A 19,663-nucleotide genomic window follows, 5' to 3' on the forward strand; every position below is an offset into this window, starting at 1 on the left:
AGTTATTTATTTGGCTATGGGTAATGATGTGAGAAAATTTGCTTTGCTAATGTTTGTATGAGCTAAAAATTGAAATAGCATGCATTTGCCCCAACAGGGGCCAGTCTCCTAAACAAACCATAGTGCAACATGCATGTGGGTTTTCTTGTTAATCATATGGGTGCTGACCCTAGAAGTTTCACTTCCCTTTATATACTGTGGCTCCTTTAGAAAATAGGGCTCAGCATGTTGGCTTCACTTTGATTGGCCTCATTATTGTAGAACTTTGTAGCCATCTCAGAAAAGCAAACAATGGGCTGCAGAGATGGCTCATTAATTAGCAGGACATACTGCTCTTCTAAAGGATATGAGTTCAATTCCTAGCACCAATGTTGGGTAATTTATAATGGCCTATAACTCCAGCTCCAAGACCTCCTCTTCTGCCCTCCATGGACACTGCCCTCACATGCATATACCAAGATATATACATACATACCCATACCTTTAAAAAACTAATAAAAAATCACACTAACAGGGATGGAAAATTCTCCGTTTTATATGGTTTCAACTTTTCTTGTTTCACCAAGGTCTTTAAGTAAGATATCCAAGGGAAATGGTGCCTCTATAATATATATATAAGTGTATAGAATTCAATGGCAAGTAATATCCATGTGTCTGAATGGTAAATAGCCAACTGAATTTCAAAGAACAGTTTCATGGATGCTGAAGGAAGCAAGAGAAAGAAGACAAATCTGAGGCCTGTAAGATCCATGGAGGGCCATATTAGGAACAAGGAAGGGGATGTATTTTTAAGTGGGAAGCCAACACAATCTAGAAATGCACTGTTTAACATAAATTATGCTAATTTAATCAGAACTTCTGAATTGGGATATAGTGATAAGAAACTTGATACTGATATATATGTTCATAAATCTTATTGTAGATTAAAAAAGATATTGACAAAATGTATAAGCAAAGCAAAAACAGTTTGGGTTACCTTCAGTCTTTCTAGGACTGCAGTATAATTTACAGGACTAATATGCCAATTAACCATAATTTCCTTTTCCTCTTATGGTTTAATGAAATCTCTTCTTCTCTTGGGTAAACTGAGTGATTATACATTCCCAAATGGAAAAATGTTTCTGCAGAAATGTTCTTTTTTCTGACATCACTAATTTAGTCTGTCTCTTTAATGCAAGGTGGGGTTGAAATTACCACATTTTTACAATTATGTGTAGATGATCCAGTCTTTCTATGTGTGAGTCTATATTTTATAGGCCAATTGAAAGATCATCCTCAGGCATTTATTTTAAGGAATCTCTTAAATCTTCTATCACTTCATTTCATGTTTCCTATGAGTCCTGAACTATTTTATATTTGGGAATGATTTAGTAAGAAAGTTAGAACACAAAGCTAAAGTGTCAGTGATTCAGTACTCTAGGCTCTAGCAATTTTTGTGTTGTCTTTAAATTAATATGGGTAACTTTGTCCTGCTTCTGCCAAATGCACTGAAGATTTCCTACCTGTGACTAATTCACTATGTCCATTGCTTGATTTGCCTTAATTAATTAACAGTGCCATTTTCAGTTTCCTACAGAATTATAATCTGCTACTGTAAAATTAGTATCATCTCTGAGTTATCATTATTATTATTATTATTGTTTGTGTGTGAAAACTATTGGAATCTGTAGTTCACCATCTTGTACTAAATAACCTATTTGCTATTGATGAGAACAATTTGTACACATTCATCCCATGCAATAAGGAAGACTTTTACATTAGATTAGTCTCTTGGCTGATTTAAATATTATGTTCCTGAGGCCCCAGACCAATGCTGGTTACAACTTTTTCACTTCCTGCCCTGTGGCTGAACACCTCCAAATTTTATCAGGTTATTGCACAGATGTCTTTTGAGTCTGAGAAGAACCAATTGAGAATGTAGCTCAATGAGTATAAATCAACCTCCAGAAGAGAATAAAAGTTAAAGCACAGAAGTGGGGCCTAGGTCATAGTTGATCTTTTTTTTTTTTTAACAACAAAAGAAAGCAATTCTCCATTAATGACAACACATTTGCATGAGGCATCATATGATGAAGTGTTTGTTTGTGCATGGTGTGTGTGTGTGTGTGTGTGTGTGTGTGTGTGTGTGTGTAGCCAATCTATTAACGTAAGTAAAATATACCCATTCTTTGCCATGGAACACATTGTTGTGTTGAGTTTCAGGTTGCTTTATGCTTGTCTGTGTTATTTTGCTGTAATGATTACCCAAACATTTCCAGAAAAGAAAGGTGAGGATTGATTTGTCAATGCCTGAGGCCCTTCCCAACTTGTGGCTGAAAACCATGTTTGACAGTGAGTTGTTTGGGCCTGGAAAGGAATTTTCCCACAGAAAGGATATTCTAACTGGCAGGCTCCCAGGACCGCCCACAAATCCATTTAACCATAACAGAGCTGACCAACACTGTCAGGGCTAGAGCTAGTTTCCAAGTGGGAAGTCTGCCTAGTATTAATAGCACAGTTCCAGCTGAACTGCGGGCCCAGTGGACTTCTGATGTGCCGGCCTGGGAACCAAGGCAGTCTTTGTAACATTTATGGGAAATAGATTCCTTGGTGAGAATGGTGGGAAGTGAGGACCATGACTTCCCATTTTTCGTTTTCACTCTAATCATGGCCAACTCCAGTATCCAGTGGGAAGAGACCAGGATGGCTCCTAAGGGAATCCTTCTCTCAACCTGAAGTCTGATCTGATTGTGTTGGATTGACTGTTCCCATGTACAGGACATTTGTAAGTTGGGTGTTTCTAGGTCACCTGTATATAATTATGTGGTATAGATGTTTACTTTACAATAATATCTCTTTGTTTAGGCTATATATATATATATATATATATATATATATATATATATATATATACTAGATTTATTATATATACATATACATATATACATATATATACTAGAAATTAAGTCTGGTGTTGTTTTAGATATTTAAAATTCATCTTGATTCATTTCAGCTTAAATTGCTCTTGTGATTCTTTAATGGTTTAACACTATTATTTTTGTGCAAATAGAAAGGGTGTGCACATTCTCCTTATGTGGGAGGAACTTGGACAAGTGGGTGGTGTTCTCTCTCTCTCTCTCTCTCTCTCTCTCTCTCTCTCTCTCTCTCTCTCTCTCCTCCCCCTCCCTCCTTCCCTCCCTCTCTCTCTCTCTCCTCCCTCCCTCCCTCCCTCCCTCTCTCTCTCTCATTTTCTCTCTGAGATGTGCTGTTCACATCAAGATATGCTTTTAGAAATTAAAAATTATATTTGTACTTGGGAGATAATTTCTTTTTACCTACTCATTTAGAAATATTTTAAACTATGTATAAAGGAAAATGAGAATGAAAAGATTTTTCTTTTCAAGGAACTCTTCATTTTTATTTTGACTTTAGTGGTGCTGGGGACTCACACATGCTAGACAAGTACTCTACCACTATGCCACATCCCCAACCTCAGTATGTCTTTTATTTGTCCTTAAAATTCTGTAAAAAATATTTTTTAAAGTGGCAACTAGCAAATTATTTTAGACTAATTACAAATAAATTCCTCTGTAATGTAAGAGCTGCATTAGAGTTGCTTTATAGGGTGCATAATAATGAAATATTTTTCCTGTTTTCATGAGTTATGCATTGTGGAATTAATCCTATCTAGGGAAATAAAAATGCAGGAATTTATAAATGAATAATGAATTTAAAATATACAACATCACCTAAAGTGCTGACTTGTTTAGAGTTCTCTTCATGTTTCTAAAATACACGTTCTTTTCTAGGACTCTATTTTGGGACATAGACATAAACACAAAAGGACCATCAGCATGAAATTAAATTTGTCTTTAAAACACTTTATTTCTTCAACCCTGCCTCCCACACCATTCTTTTGAGCCCTGTGTTATCCCTATTATACTAAACAAAACAGGAATACGAGGAGTTCCACGTGGATCTAAGGGCAAAAAAATGAGAGCACAAAACATTTAAAGCACTTGGTCTGTTGTTCCCAAATATTTCAGCCACAGGAGGTGGTGGAGTGTCAGAAATACTGAAATTACCTCCCAGACCCTCAGGCTTGTTATTTCATTGGTTCAACAAATGATGTATTACATTCCTATGCTGAGTCAGGCTACTGAGGTGAATAGAAGAGACTCTGCAGAGCCTCCCATGACGTGATTTCTGGTCTAGGAGCTTCCAGAAGAAACCGATTCAGAATCTTTGACGCTAACCCAACATTTATTCCCCTACCCCATGACTGGGAGTCTCCTCTCTTTTCCAGGATCTCAGAAGGGTGAGAATGTAGTTCTCATTTATGTTTATACTTCCCCTCTTCGTGCTTTCCATTTAAATGGGGCTACATGAGCTGGCCTGGGAACCCAAACCACCACATGTTGTTTCTGTGGGAAAATGTGCATGGACTCTCCACTATTGAACCATCTTTACACACTTTTAGAATTGAGGGGTTACTGAGTTAGCAAAAATCATTTAGGGCTCAGTATGACTACCTTTCCTACCAATCTCCAAGATATTAACCAGTTCCTGTGGTTGGGAGTAGGAGGGAAGTCCCTTCAGTCTTGCAGGTAGCATGAAATGATACAAATTAATGAAGAGACTTCTTCAAATGTGTATGAAAAATGATCTTTTCTTCAGGTCATAAATAGTCACCATTTTATTCACAAAAATGATAGTTCATAGAGTGCCCATACTGAATTGTTATTATTCTGAGGCCATGGTCTTTATCAGAGGATTGCAATCCATTTGACCTGTGTTTACTGCATGATCTCTGGGCAGAACTCATTAGTGCTATAGTTAACACAGTTGCCATAAAGGCAGGTATCAGTTTTTTTTTTCCCCCTGGAGCCTCTAGGCATTATTTCCCCATATCTCTTCCATAATCTGAATGTTGTAGGTACTTTGTTTTCACCTCCATTTTCACCTGCTTGATAAGGGTGATACTGGTATGTACAAGAAGGACGTTGAACATATATGAGATTCCTAAGGAAACATGAACTTGAATTGAACTGCAGTAGCTGCTCTACCACAATTTAAAGGAAATATGATTATGGTTACCTTAGCAACCATAGCTCTGCACTTGCTTTGTTTTATTACTTACTGTTTTCTTATTTTAGTATCATTTGAAGGAGAAACAAAGGGGAAAATATCATTAAAGTATCACTTTCAAATTATGATGTATTGAGGCAGCTGGGAATGATACAATTTTTTTTTTACAGTTATAAAACCATCTCCTTTTCTTAAATTTTCTTGAAATACTGGAACATTCAGATATAAGAAGTGAAGTAAAATAGACTAAATGTTCTTGCTAACTATAGAGTTAGTTAGTTTTTAAAGACTACCAAAAGATATTTATTTATATTTATCATATATATATTTATTTATTTATATTTTTCTTGGACATACAAATAAGAAATTTATTGTTTTTTAAAGTGGGAAAGATTTTTGGTCAGTAAATTTTGTAAGTACTTTTGTTTATAATACAGTTACTCAAAAATATGTGTATACCCAAAAGTAAAGTACTAGGTTGCTAGACTGTCAGTGATATTTAAATATTATTTTCTATGTTAGTTACTTTTCTCATCACTGGGAACAAAATAACTGATATAAATAACTTAAGGGGAAAAAGGTTTATTTTATTTTTATTTATTTACTTATTTTGGTTTTTTGAGACCTGTGTAACAGCCTTGGCTATCCTGGGACCTGATCTGCAGATCAGACTGGCTTTGAACTCACAGAGAACCACCTGCCTCTGCCTCCTGAGTACTGGGATTAAAGGCCCAGAAAGAGTTATTTTGGCTCCTGGCTTCAGAGGGGCACAGTCCATCATGGCAAGGAGGGTGTGTAGTGGAAGAAACTCTGTCCATGGCAGTGTGCATGTAAGTCAGATAGACAGCATGCTAAAAAACAAAACAAAACAAAATACGGAGTGGATGTAACTTTCAAGGTTTTTCCCTACTGACCTACTTCTATCATCCAGCTCCCAACTCCTGAAGGCTTTACAGCCTTTAAAGTAATAGAAAAAAAATAAACAAACAAAAAACAAATTTGGGATTGAGTACTAAAAATACCATCTTTTAAAAAATTATTTTTAATTTTTTCTTTTGTTAAAAACAGACTTTTATCTCACATTTATCCTGATTATGGTTTCCCCTCCCTCTACTGCTCCCAGTTCCACCCCACCTGCCCTCCCATTGGGAACCACTCCCTTTCTGTTTCTCATTAGAAACAAACAAGCAGCTGGGATGTAAAATAAATAAATAAAATAAAATTATTTTTTAAAAGAAAACAAATAGGCTTCTATGGGATAATGAGCAAAATAATATAATATAACAGAATAAAATAAAAACTAACACATTGGAATTGGACAAAAGAAACAAGCAGAAGAGAAAGAGCCCAAGAGAAGGCACAAGAAACAGAGACCCACTCGTTTGGTTTGCACACTCAGGAATCCCATAAAAACACTGAAGTAGAGGCCGTAATATATATGCAGAGGAACTGCTGCAGACCTGTGCAGGGCCTGTGCGTGCCACTTCAGTCTCTCTGAATTCATATGAACTTTGCTCATGTTGATTTAAAGGGCCTTACTCTCCTGGTGTCCTCCATCCCCTCTGGCTCCTACTTTCTATTTCCTCTTCTGTCGGGTTCCTATAGTTCCTATAGTCCTATAGAGTCCTTATAGGGGAGGGATTGGATGGAGACAACTCCTTCAGAATTGAGTGTTCCACGGTCTCTCATTCTCTCCATACTGTCTGGCTGTGGGTCTCGGTATTTGTTCCCATCTGCTGCAGGAGGAAACTTCTCTGATGATGGCTGAATAAGCCACTGATTTATGAGTAGAGCAGAATATCATTTGGAGTAATTTTATTGCTATATTGTTTTGTTTTTAAAGAACAGTGGCATTTTGTTTTACCTTAGGTTCCTGAGTATCTCGTATCAGGATTTTGGTCACCCAAGCAGTGTTAGGTATGGGTTCTATCTGTGGAATGGGCCTTAAGTCAAATCAGATATTTCTTGATTACTCCCACAAGCTTTGTGCCACTATTGCCCTAGCATATCTTGCAGGCTGGACACCATTATTGATCCAATAGTCTGTAGTTGGGTTGATGTTTACATTTCTCTTTGAAGAGCATGCAGAGTACCTTCCTGTACCAAAGACATGAGATCACAGGAGTGAAGGCTATTTGTACACACTGGCTCGATTTCTCCATGTCCAGTGAGTTGTGTATATGTTGTCTTTAGCAATAGGGCCTTGCCATCAGTTTGTGGAAAGCAACCTATAGTCTTTGAAACAGCCTGGGTTGTTTGGAGATTCCTAGGGGAACCTTTTGGCCAAAAACTCAATTAGATGTAATCTAATCCTGGGATTGGAAGCTTCATTTGGTGACAAGAGATGGCTAGTTGGGGCTAGATGATGGTAGTTGGTTTGCTTAATCTGCCCATACCCCCTTCCCTTCATAGAAGTGTAGGGTTATAAGCAAATGGATTTTTTAAAAACTTGTGCCTGAAAGACTATCTTCTCACATTGCCTTTTGTGGAAAATGTTCCATTTGATACCATAATGCTTTCTAACGGAGAAAAATGCTGGGGTTGTACACTTTCTTGACTTATTAAGTAGAAAGGCAGATATTTCACAAGGTTCTTCATTGAAAAGCTGTTAGAATATATGAAAAATCTAATTGTAAGATTTCCTTTAAAGAGGGGAAAGTTAGAACAGTTCTTGGGTGTCAAGAGCCCAGTGCCCTTCCTATGTAAGCCCACAGCATAAATTGAAGAAAATATTATGGAATAGCTTTGCTCCCATGAACTCTCCATTCCTATAGGGACCTATGGTCACTTCAAACAAATGAGGAATCACTTCTTCCTGTGGTCTAGTCTCTTGTGTTTTATTCAAGCTTATTTCCATATCCTAAGTTTTAATCAAATATTAAAAGAAAAGAAAAATATAGGAAAACTAATATAAAAAAATCTGTGCATTGGTTACTCAGACTGAATCATGATTAACATTTGCTATTGTTTGCCTTCGGTATTTTCATGTTTTTGTAAAAAATATAAGTATATTAGAGACAGAGATGAAACCTTTGATATGTAAGAAGTTTTCCTATTATAATAATTTATTCAGTCTATTTCTTGTCTTCTCCACTTACTAGCATGAATTGTTGAGAACCAAAAAATAATAATTAATTATATTTCATACTTTATATATCCAGAATATTTTTGTTGTTTAGTGTAGCTGATTTGATATTATTTGTATGACTTTCTTTCATCAAGGTTTAACTATTACCATGACCTCACACTCAAGAGAGCCTTTGAAAATGCCCCGTATCTCCTCCATATTGGGATGGCATGTTCTTTTATGACAGAGTGAATACAAATCATCCTAATTCATAATAAAGGGCTAAATACAGCTTTTTAAAAATTTCCATGGCAACTTTAAAATGATGCATTCTTTTCTCTGCTACCTTTAACACAGTCATTAGTTTGTTATTCAGGTGCTTTCCAGAATGTTGTCTCTATTCATCCTGCATGGTGGTTAGAACAAGTGGTATTACAACTATCTCCCACGTAAGGAAATTAGAGCACTATGGTGTCAGTACAGTTCTTGTCAATCTTAAATTCACCTTTGCACTTCCCAATGAGCTTCACAAAAGTACAATTCTTAAGCTCCACAGAGAGTTGATACAAATCAACTGTGCTGAGATAGATCATGAGCATCAGTATTTTTAAATGATTCTACTGTGAAGCCAAGTTTGAAGTCTTCCCAATGAATTAGTAGACCCTTGTTCAAACCACTCAACTGGAGGCTACTTGTCCCAGGAATAAAAAATTGGACATTTTGATTGTCACAAATGATAGAAGGGAGCTACAGACATCTATTAGGGAGAAGCCAGGGGTGCTGATAAGTACACTATTGTACCAGGCTTTTTGTTTTGGGCTACCAACCAGCTCCCAAATCATGACATGGAGACATTACTTTTGAATGCTCAGCCTAGCTTAGGCTCATTTCTGGATACCTCTTTTAAATTAACCTGTTTCTCTTTATCTTCCTTTTACCTCAGGGCTTTTAACTTTTCTCTCCTTCTGTGTATCTTACTTTCACTGCTTCCTCCAGTGAGACTGCCTGGTTTCTGGCCTTGGGCATCTTTCTCTCTTTCCCCCTCATTCTCTTCTCTTGTTCTTTTTTCATTCTTCTAGATTCCTCCTCCTATTCATTCTCTCTGTCTGCCAGCCCTGCCTATCCCTCTCCTGCCTAGCTACTAGCTGTTCAGCTCTTTATTAGACCAATCAGGTGCCTTAGGCAGGCAAGGTGAAACAAATGCAACACATCTTTACATAATTAAATACACATTCTTACATCATTAAACAAACCCAGCATAAACAAATGCAACACACCTTTACACAGTAAAAGTAATATTTCCCAGCATAAACAAATGTAACACATCTTTGTCTAGTTAAAATAATATTCCACAACACCCTATGGCATCATTGAATTATCTGGACCCAAGACTCAAGGATACTGCAGCTGAGGAACTCTAATTTGGCTGAGAAGTGATAAACTGAATTTTTACAACTCTATATGCAAATTAGTTATGATCTTTTGATACTGCTAATGAAATGAATTTTATAAGCAGGTTGCTCTTCAAATCTAATATGTGTACAGTGACTTCAGTTTACCAGTACTCATGTGATATTATGTTATAACCATAGGATGATTACCAGATATTTGCATATTTAATATTTTTGTTACCCTTGTCCAACTATTAAAAGTGACATAAAACAACAAAACAAAGGCAGCAATAGCAAGAAGAAAAGTTCTCACTCTCTCTCTCTCTCTCCACACACACACACACACACACACAAAGGACTCTTTTAAAAAACTCCATTGAAAGCTCCTGCAGGGCTTGTGGAAACCACTGCCTACTGGCCCCATCCTGAACATCCAGTCAGTGAACCTGGGTTAGATTTCAAGCATATGTATTTTTATACTTTCTAGATAGGTCCTGCCTTGGGGACCACACTTTGAGAATCAGTGATATGGAGAATGTATCCATGGTAGATTTTTAAGGAGGTATTAACCCCAAGAAGCATTTGTGAACACTGCTAGTTAATACAATACAAAACTTTGTTTATCATAGTACAGGAACAACTTGAAATATGATTCTTCAAATGGGAGTACAAAGGGCTCTGAAATGGTGGAATTGTAATCAGAACAATCACTTGGTATCAAGCCCTTTTGCTCTGATGTCTAAGAACAACTTGAGTTGCCACTTAGAAGTTTTGTGAAGAACAAGTCCACTATTGAAAATGGATGGCTTCCCACCTCATCAGAAACGGGAAGATGCTAGCTTACTGAGACACTTGCAGTTTAATGAAAGATGTTATATTTTACAGTACTGAATAGGTATTGTGCATACTATAAGTAGATACTCAATTAAGAAATGATCCACACAAAACCTGCCTAAGCTTTGAATTGATAAACATATGGCTGTCAAATGATAGATGGTACATCTAAATTTCAGTGAAATGCTTTACCTCTTTTAAACATATCAAATTTCCAATGAATTGAATTGTTGGCTAAGGCAGATGAATAATAGTAAAACATGAAGTTTGAAACTTGTGTCCGGCATTTCAAAAACAAGTCAATTGGCCAATGACAAGTAACAGGCAATAGTGACTGTGATGGTGTTTTGTGAAAGGGAGTTAGTGTCCACATATTTTGTTCTTTTTGCACCAGTTACTTTTCTCATTGCTGTGACACAATAACTCATGGAAGATGGTTTAGAAAGGAATGGCTTTCTTTGGCTCACAGTTTGAGGGTACAGTCTCTCATAGCGGAGAGGTGGTAAGTGTGGGTTTAGGTGAGGTGGCAGCAGCACGAAGTAAATGATGATATTTCTACTATTTGTTCAATCTGAGACTCCAGAATATGGCATGGTAGCACCTGCATCTTTCCTCCTCAGTTAAACGTTTCTGAAACAGACTTATAGACACAGCTAGAGGTATCTTCTAGGTAATTATCCAGTAAATTAGTACCCGCCCATTATTCCTAAAGCAAGAAGAGTATGGGGAAAACTATAGTTTATTTTTATCTCTGATTCTGAAATGTTTTCAAAATACCCCAATATTAACAGTTTTGTCACTTTCTACAACTTTACATTTCCTAATCAATATCAAATAATAATTGTATTTTGTCAGAACCTACTTAAATAACTGCTATGTTTTGAGTCTTATAAAAGTTCATGAATTAGAAATTTAATTCTCACTTTTGTGTGTCAATGTTATTTGAAGCTTTAGTAACAGTGGTAGCATTAATGTCTTTACAAGAAGAAAACAAAAGATCTCAGCTGAACCAAAACTCTTGCAATGATAATCATGAGTGAAATAAATCTCATTCATTATAAATTACCGTGTTCTGGGTATCGTGTCATAGAAACAGAAAAGTCACTAACTAGAGATAAATACTAAGTCTATGTATTTCTACAGTCCATGAATTTGAAATCATATATTACATTCCCATTTAAAGTTAGGATCAGGAGCTGGAGAGGTAGCTCAGGAGTTAAGAGCACTTGTTGCTTTTCCTGAGGACACGTATTTAATTCCCAGCACCCACATGTTAGTTCACAATCATCCTTAACTTCATTTGCAGAGTACCTAGCACCAACTTTTACCTTCACAGGCATTTGGCACATGCATACATGCTAGTAAAACACTCATATATATAAAATAAATAAAAAGATCACTAGGCCTCAAAGAACTACAGGCAACTAAGGAATGCCAAAAGTGAGAAAAATAGTCTTCCCTAAGGAAGAGCACAACAATTAGCCATTCAATACCAAATGTTCAGCCCTGAAAACATTGTGTGTGTGTGTGTGTGTGTGTGTGTGTGTGTGTGCGCGCGCACGCATTTGAAAATACTTACAGACCAAGTAATGTATTGGCATATACATACATACTTGTAACAACAATTAGTGAAAAAAGAGGCCAAGAATTTGAAAGAGAGCAAGGAGAAGTGTATAGGAGATTTGGGAGGGAGGAAAGGGAAGACATGTTGTAATTATATTATAGTCTCAAAATAAAAGAAGTAATAAAAAAGAAACACAGAGAAATAAATATTTTTAAATTAATAAAAATAAAGTTATTTTTAATTATATTTTATAATTTAATTTAATTTTACATATCAGTCACCAATTTTCTTGTTCTCCCCCCTTCCACCCCTCTCCCCCGCCTTCCCCCCAGCCCATCCCCCATTCCCATCTCCTCCAAGGCAAAGACTTCCCTGAGGATTGAGTTCAACTTGGTAGATTCAGTCCAGGCAGGTCCAGTCCCCTCCTCCCAGGCGGAGCCAAGTGTCCCTGTATAAGCCCCAGTTTCCAAACAGCGAGCTCATGCACTGAGGACAGGTCCAGGTCCCACTGCCTGGGGGCCTCCCAAACAGTTCAAGCTAATCAACTGTCTCACTTATCCAGAGGGCCTGATCCAGTTGGGGGCTCCTCAGCTATTGGTTCATAGTTCATGTGTTTCCATTCGTTTGGCTACTTGTCCCTGTGCTTTTCCCAATCTTGTTCTCAACAATTCTCGCTCATACAAACCCTCCTCTTTCCCGCTAATTAGACTCCTGGAGCTCCACCTAGGGCCTAGCCGTGGATCTCTGCATCCGGTTCCCTCAGTCATTGGATGAGGTTTCAAGCATGACAATTAGGGTGTTTGGCCATCCTATCACCAGAGTAGAAAAAATAATAATAATAAAGTTAGCATCATTATAGAGATAATCCAAATTATACTGCCCACTGTGCAAACTTTTAGCTCTGAGTTTAGGGGTTGAGAATTAAAAAAAATAAATAAAATAAACTACCTAGAGCATTTTGACACCTAACTAAGCCTTCCTGTTGTGTTGATGATATAGATGGCAGTCATCAAGAAGTCTTCCAAAGAAGAACTAAATGATCCTATATTGTAAAAAATATAGTATAAAATTTAAACTGCTCAGAGAAGCTAAATCTTAGAATTAAAAAAAAAAAAAACAAGTGCCTGTGAATGCAGTTCTACTATTGTGTGTTTAAGAGCAAGCCCAGAGGTTGCTATGGTATTACTTCTGCGTGCATGGCAACAGAGTGAACTGAGTGATTCAGCTTGACAAAAGAGGAAATTAGCTCACCATTTCCCTTTCCCTAAATCAGAGTCAGATATCCAAATATTTCATTTTGAAATGGTATATCCATCAACATGTTCTAATGGATGAAAGTCAGTGGTGGGGGTGGGTGAGGGAGAATCATAAGAGGAAATGTGTATATCATGTGCTTGCCAGAGACAATGCAACTTATGTTTAAAGAATCTAATAATGTTTCTGCATCCTTCTTTCTCCTGATAGGATGGGGTTTCTCAGTGGCATATGTTGGGCGAATATACAGTGATGAGTAATACTTTGGCAAAGGACAGCAATTTATCAGCCCATATAACTTTGTTTTAATGAAAGCTGATCATGATGCATTTTGAGAAAAACAACAACAACAACAACACTGTTCAGCTATGAAACTCTTAATTCCCTATGTGTAACAGCCCTCCAGGGAAGGGATAGATTTTGCCAGCATACTATGTGAAGTTTAGTCATTAGCAACCGCACAAAGCAGAGGTCAGCTGTGGGTGTATCTGTGGGAGGCACCGTTATGAAATCAACCATCAGCCACTGCAGCAGTGAGGTGATCCAACACAAACAGCCAAATGTCACAAATAAATGCTGACATTTTATCACATGGCGATTTTCATTATTATTTTACCACTGTGTCTTTTCTTACATTGTTTATCTTCCACATCTTTATTTTGTTTCCCATTTCCTTTCTTTTAACCGATAAAATGAAAAATGGGGAAGTAAGGTTTGAGTCAGTACTTGACCACGAATACAGGAAGTTAACTGAATCCACCCCCACCCTGTCCTCCCCCCCCAATACATACAAAAGCTAAAGCCATGAAGATAGATTCTAGGTTTATTTGGGGTTGACATGAGTTTCAGCACATAAAAATTTTATTTATTTGTTTTTAAAATTGAGCCTTTTATAGAGTACAATCTCATGATTTTGAAAGAAATTTTTACTACATTCATTTTTGTGTGTATATATGCATGTGTATGTGCACATCATGGTGGATGTGAAAGGTTAAAAAACAACTTGTGTTATATGGTTCTCTCCTTCTACCAGTTTGTCTGGCTTGGTAGCAATTGCTGAAGCATCTTACTGTCTCCATTCTATGATTTTTTTTTTTTTTGGTTTTTCGAGATGGGGTTTCTCTGTGTAGCTTTGCACCTTTCCTGGAACTTGCTTTGTAGACTAGGCTGGCTTCGAACTCACAGAGAGCTGCCTGTCTCTGCCTCCTGAGTGCTGGGATTAAAGGCATGCGCCACCACCGCCCAGCTCCATTCTATGATTTTTAATAAATACATAAAATTGGTACTACTCACCACCACAGGTCAGGGATACATGAGGGTTCTATCATAGACTCCAAATTCCCTCATGATGCCTTTTTATTGTCACCCCTCACTCCTTTTGGGCCCCTGGCAATCACTGAGCTGTTAGAATGATCTTAAAATAGTTTTAACTATTTTCTCCACTGAACTCTTTCATGTAATTGCTAGTCATTGATACTCTGCTATATGCAGGTAAACAAAATGAAATGTGGCTTTCTATCAAGAAATAGGATAACAAACCAAATTAAATCAGTAGTTCCAAATTGTAGTAAAGGATGTATAAAAATCAGGCAGATTCCTGTGAGAAAATATTAGAAGGCAAACTCTAATTTAGATGGTATTAGAAGTAGTTACTCTAGAGTGTCCTTTAATTGGAGATCCAAAGGATGGCAAGGAACCAACATGAGAAGTTGACAGCATGAACAATCATTGCAGGTAGAGGAAACAGAAAGACAAACAGAGACAGAATTCTCTTGAGAGATGAGGACAATGGCATTAGGTGTTGTGGACAGATGGGCACAGAATATGTAAGGTATGTACATAATTATGTTGTTGCAGGAAGATCATTATATTGAATTCAGATGAGCATTTAATTGGGATGACTTGATAGGTATTTTTAGATATTTGTATAAATTAGTAATTTTGAAACATTGTCATAAAATACATGATACAGACTGCTTAAAGTAGAATTGCTTAATTTGGTTCATGGTTCTGGGAGTTCAAGTCCAGGATTGGATTCCCTATTTCTTTGGCCTACCAAGGCTGGCACACAATGACAGGAGTATGGTCATCTCCTGTCAATGTTACTGTATGTATTTACTATTTACAGTATAGCAGGTATAGTAAAGCAAAGCAAAACTGCTCACATCTGGAACTGGAGCACAAAAGAAAGAGATTTCAGTCTGGCAATCCCTGTTGAAGACATAGCCCCTATGACCAAATGACCTTCACCTCTTACAGGTTCATTGCACTCATTACTACTGCCTCTCCTACTAGGATCTAAATATTTCCTTCACAGGTTTTGCAGAACAGTATCCATACCCAATCCATACCAGTGTAGAAAACTCCAATAGAAGGAACCCAGAATGAATGCAAATCATTGAATTCAGTATTAATGGAGGACTGGGTTTGGACAACAACTCTGGAGCTGGAAAAGAAATAAATTTTAAATGCTATATTAGAAGTAGAAAACTACAAGCCAAGCACAATGGATAATCCTTCCCTATAGAACCACACTCCCTGAAAGGTTTATCCAGCAGGGATAAGGACTTCCCAGTAGCATAAATGGAGTATTAGCTCTAGTCTTCCCTTGCCTATATGTAACCTAGCTCCTCCCCCAGGCAGCGTGCAGAATTGCCAGGTGGTAAGGAGCAGCTGGATACTCAGATGAGAATATTATGCCTTAGTCCATCTTTCAATGTGAGGAATAAACTGTAAACAACCCCAGCTAGGTTGATCTTTTGAAAGGGAGCACAACCCTAAGATGACAATTGCTTGGCTCGGCTGAGGACAGTCACTCTTGACAATCATTGTTGTAGCTCAAATGAATGCTTCCTGGCTGGAAACTGGAATAGGGAAATGGAAACAGACTACCCCAAGTTTTCTCCCTAATCCTCTTGGGTGGAATCATGTCAGGCTACCATTTTTTTAAATCTGTTCAGAATGGTCATTGTAAGTGTTTCAACTCAGTTCGGGGGTGGGGTGGGGTGGTCGCCTATCAGCCTTTACAGATGAATGGCTGGTGGAAGAGTTTCCTGGTGGTTTGCAACTTGAAAAATCTGCAAGTGTGGGGATATCCTTTAAGCCCTCTTAATTTTGTGATAGATCAAAATATTCTTATTTCTGTCTGTGTTTGAACAGTATCTTGGACAAGAGAGTGCCAACATCATCTAATTTTCATCTCCCATGCTCAGTTACTATAAAAGAGAAAGGAAAAGACCTTTGAAGCTGGGGTAATTGTCTAGACAGTCCCAAAATATCTACTCCCAGGTGCAGAGGAAGCTGTGAAATGCAGACAAAGCATTAGGGTCCTTTGCCAAAAATTCAGTTTGTTTGAATTCTTACACAAATTTCAAGGGAGGTAATATCCAGAAGATATAATTCTAATAATTATGATCAGTGGTTACATTCAATTATCATTACTTTCTTCACATGGAGGTATTTTGTGTTCTAAACAAAATTGTAAAATTATTTTCTTAGATAATTTGTCATGTTAACTTGGAGTTTAAATAGCCCAGGGTTGAATATTTAGGTGAATGACGCACTCATAAGGAGGTACAAGGGTAGAAAACACTGCCAGTGTTGCCATAAGCCCAGCCACATAGGTTATCAGTGGCTTTCTGCTGTTGGTCCACTCATGAGCTTCTTACAGCATAATTCCACACTGTCTACATTTTGTTCCCTTGCCTTATGTTTGTTAGCAGCAGGAAAATGTTGCAAATGGAGATGAATAAATATATCCTTACATCTAAGACTCATGAGTACTAAAATAAATGTCATGGGAAGCTGTGAACGGAATATACAAAAAGAGAACTGGATAATTTGAGTTTATTCGAAGAAGGCATGTTTCTAAGAGATAGACCTGAGAGGAGCATTTTGTTTTGTTTTATTTTGTTTTTCGAGACAGGGTTTCTCTGTGTAATTTTGCGCCTTTCCTGGATCTCGCTCTGTAGACCAGGCTGGCCTTGAACTCACAAAGATCAGTCTGCCTCTGCCTCCCAAGTGCTGGGATTAAAGGCATGCGCCACCACCATCCGGCTAAGAGGAGCATTTTCGTGAAAATGGAAGTAGCATAATAAGGGTGACTGAGTATGAGCAAGGAGTTTCATTCCTGAAAAGCACTATAGCGAAGTTTTTAAACTTTAATATAGGAAGTGAAGTGAAGAGATTAGGGTGAGACCGTAAATGCATTACTTGAAAATACTCTCATTTTTAGATACTCCCCTTCCTTAGGTTGAGCAATTGGCTCAGTTTGGTTAGTTGCTTACACATAGCTTTATGGTTAATTTTTAAATATGCAGAGAAGGTTAAGGCTATGATTTCTCTATTCAGTTATACTTGCCCAGGGAAGCCAAAATCAACAAATAATTTATGAGCTTTTTTACCCATGGCAGCATCGAAGTGAGATGCCAGCATTAGACTGAAATAGCCTCCTTCCAAGATAACATAGCAGAAGAGGAATATATAGTAAATGCATACAGTTAATCAGTAACAGAAACACTGACTTCTCATGGAAGATTTTAGTGAGCCCTTATGGCATATGCCATCATTGTAACAAAATGCTGGGCAAGAAGTAACTGTTTTATGGGAAGAGGAATTCATTTTGGCTTATGATTTGAAGAGATACTGTTCTTTATGGCTGGAAAGGCATAGTATCTATGGAGGCTTGTGGCTATGACAGGAGCAGTATGTAGCTACCTGCTCACATCCAGGTGGATCAGGAAACAAAACAGATAGGTGAATGTAGGTGCTCATTAGCTTTCTCCTTTTCCCTGTTTTATTCATTCTAGGACCTCTGCTCATTCAAGGTTGGCCTTCTCCCTTCAGTTAATGCTCTACACACACATACACACACACACACACACACACACACACACAGAGAGAGAGAGAGAGAGAGAGAGAGAGAGAGAGAGAGAGAGAGAGAGCGAGCTCTATCTCATTCCAATCAAGTTGTCCATGAAAATTAACCATCATAGTACCTGACTAGATGCCATGATGTTGCAGTTTGTAGAGTCATGGATTTCTTTTGCATATCTTAAGCACAGATTTACTCATTTATTCTGAGCAATCAGTTAATTTCTTTTACTTGTTTTATTTAATAACTTTATAAATGCAGAACAAGTGACAGGAATTATTCTAAGAGCCGCATATTGGAACTTTAGTGTTAGCTCAATTTTATCCTCAGAACAAACCTGTATTGGTTATAGTTTACAGGTTAGGAAGCCAAGATTCAGAAAGGATGTGCTCCTTTCCCAAAGTCCTTTCAAGATCAGTTTGCAGTCAGCAGTTTTTCTGATCATATATTCCGTTGTGTTTGGCTAGGACCGGAAGGAGAGACCTACTTGGCGAAGCTGAGTCAGAAAACAAAGGGGGTTCATCTGACATAGTGACACTATCAACTGGCTTCATGCCTTCCCTACATCCTTTTAGCAAAAATTTTTAAGTGGAAACCATGCTTAACACATCATGACAAAAGACACAAATACTCAAGTAAGTAAAATACACGGTACGGGAAACATGAGAACTGTACACAAAGGAGGCAAATATGCCCAAAGTGGCACAGATAAAACATTTAGGGAAGAGAAAACAAAGGAGGACTTTTCTCCAGCTAGGGAAAGGACAAGAGTACTGGGGAATGATAGCTTCAAGGGATGGTGTTGGAATGGACTCAAGAGGGGCAGTGCTAAGATGTGGGAGGAAGTCACAGCTAGTTGGCCTAATTAGTTCCTATTCCTGCAAGAGTATGTGACCTAAAATGCGAGAGTAGGGCAGTGGATCAGATGGGAACAAAGGCAGAGAGGAAGAAAGAGTCTTGGGGAAACAGATGTATCCTGAGGGAGATCACACTAAATCCATGGAGCTCTGTGAAACCCTGTGGAGTTTTGTTGTGGTTGTTTGTTTGTTTGTTTGTTTGTTTTAGAGTCCTTGTGCACACCAAGGAACGTCTACAAGTTAATAGCTAGTGAAATGGCATCATGAAAATTCTCGTTAAAAAAGATGATCTTGGCTGGTAGGGTATAGTAGTGAATGGAGAAGGGAAGATTTTGGGCAGGAAATCAGTTTAACACATGGGTCTTTGAAAAACCTTACAAAGATTTTCTCAGAAATCTAAGTATATGTTTAGAGGTGTAAATCAGTGGTCAAGTGTCTCCCTGCTGTGCATGAGGTCCTGGATTTTATCAATCACCCCACACCAAAAAAAAGTGAAGCAAGAAGATATCACATGGCCCAACAATCTCACTGCTGAGCATATACTTAAAAGAAGCAATTCTCCTTCAATAGTAATCAGAAAGTGCTTCTATGTGAATATTAATTTCTGCCTTTTGTTGGTTATAAGCTAGAAATTGAAAGCAGCCTATATGTCCACCAATGGAATAATGCCTAGTCAAAATATGATCTGCCCGTACAGTGAAATACTACTTGACAATAGGATATCAATATATCTTGCACAGACCCCCAAATACATTC

At 37.6% G+C, this 19,663-nt stretch overlaps 1 protein-coding gene across 3 annotated transcripts in view; it reads left to right on the forward strand.

Moving 5' to 3' along the window:
• The window catches only part of Arhgap6 (Rho GTPase activating protein 6), a 479,616-nt gene that overhangs the window by 311,200 nt on the left and 148,753 nt on the right, over positions 1-19,663 (forward strand). Inside the window, exon 1 of one of the 3 annotated variants that reach the window (XM_076561964.1) lies at positions 2,650-2,764. The exons of the other annotated variants lie outside the window; for them this stretch is intronic. Within the exon in view, the coding sequence (XP_076418079.1) occupies positions 2,750-2,764 (15 nt within the window). The 5' untranslated portion in view covers positions 2,650-2,749. Of the gene's footprint in view, positions 1-2,649; positions 2,765-19,663 lie in introns of those variants that run through there. 3 annotated transcript variants of the gene reach the window in all.

Source organism: Peromyscus maniculatus, chromosome X, assembly GCF_049852395.1.
Source record: "Peromyscus maniculatus bairdii isolate BWxNUB_F1_BW_parent chromosome X, HU_Pman_BW_mat_3.1, whole genome shotgun sequence".
Lineage (NCBI taxonomy): Eukaryota > Metazoa > Chordata > Mammalia > Rodentia > Cricetidae > Peromyscus > Peromyscus maniculatus.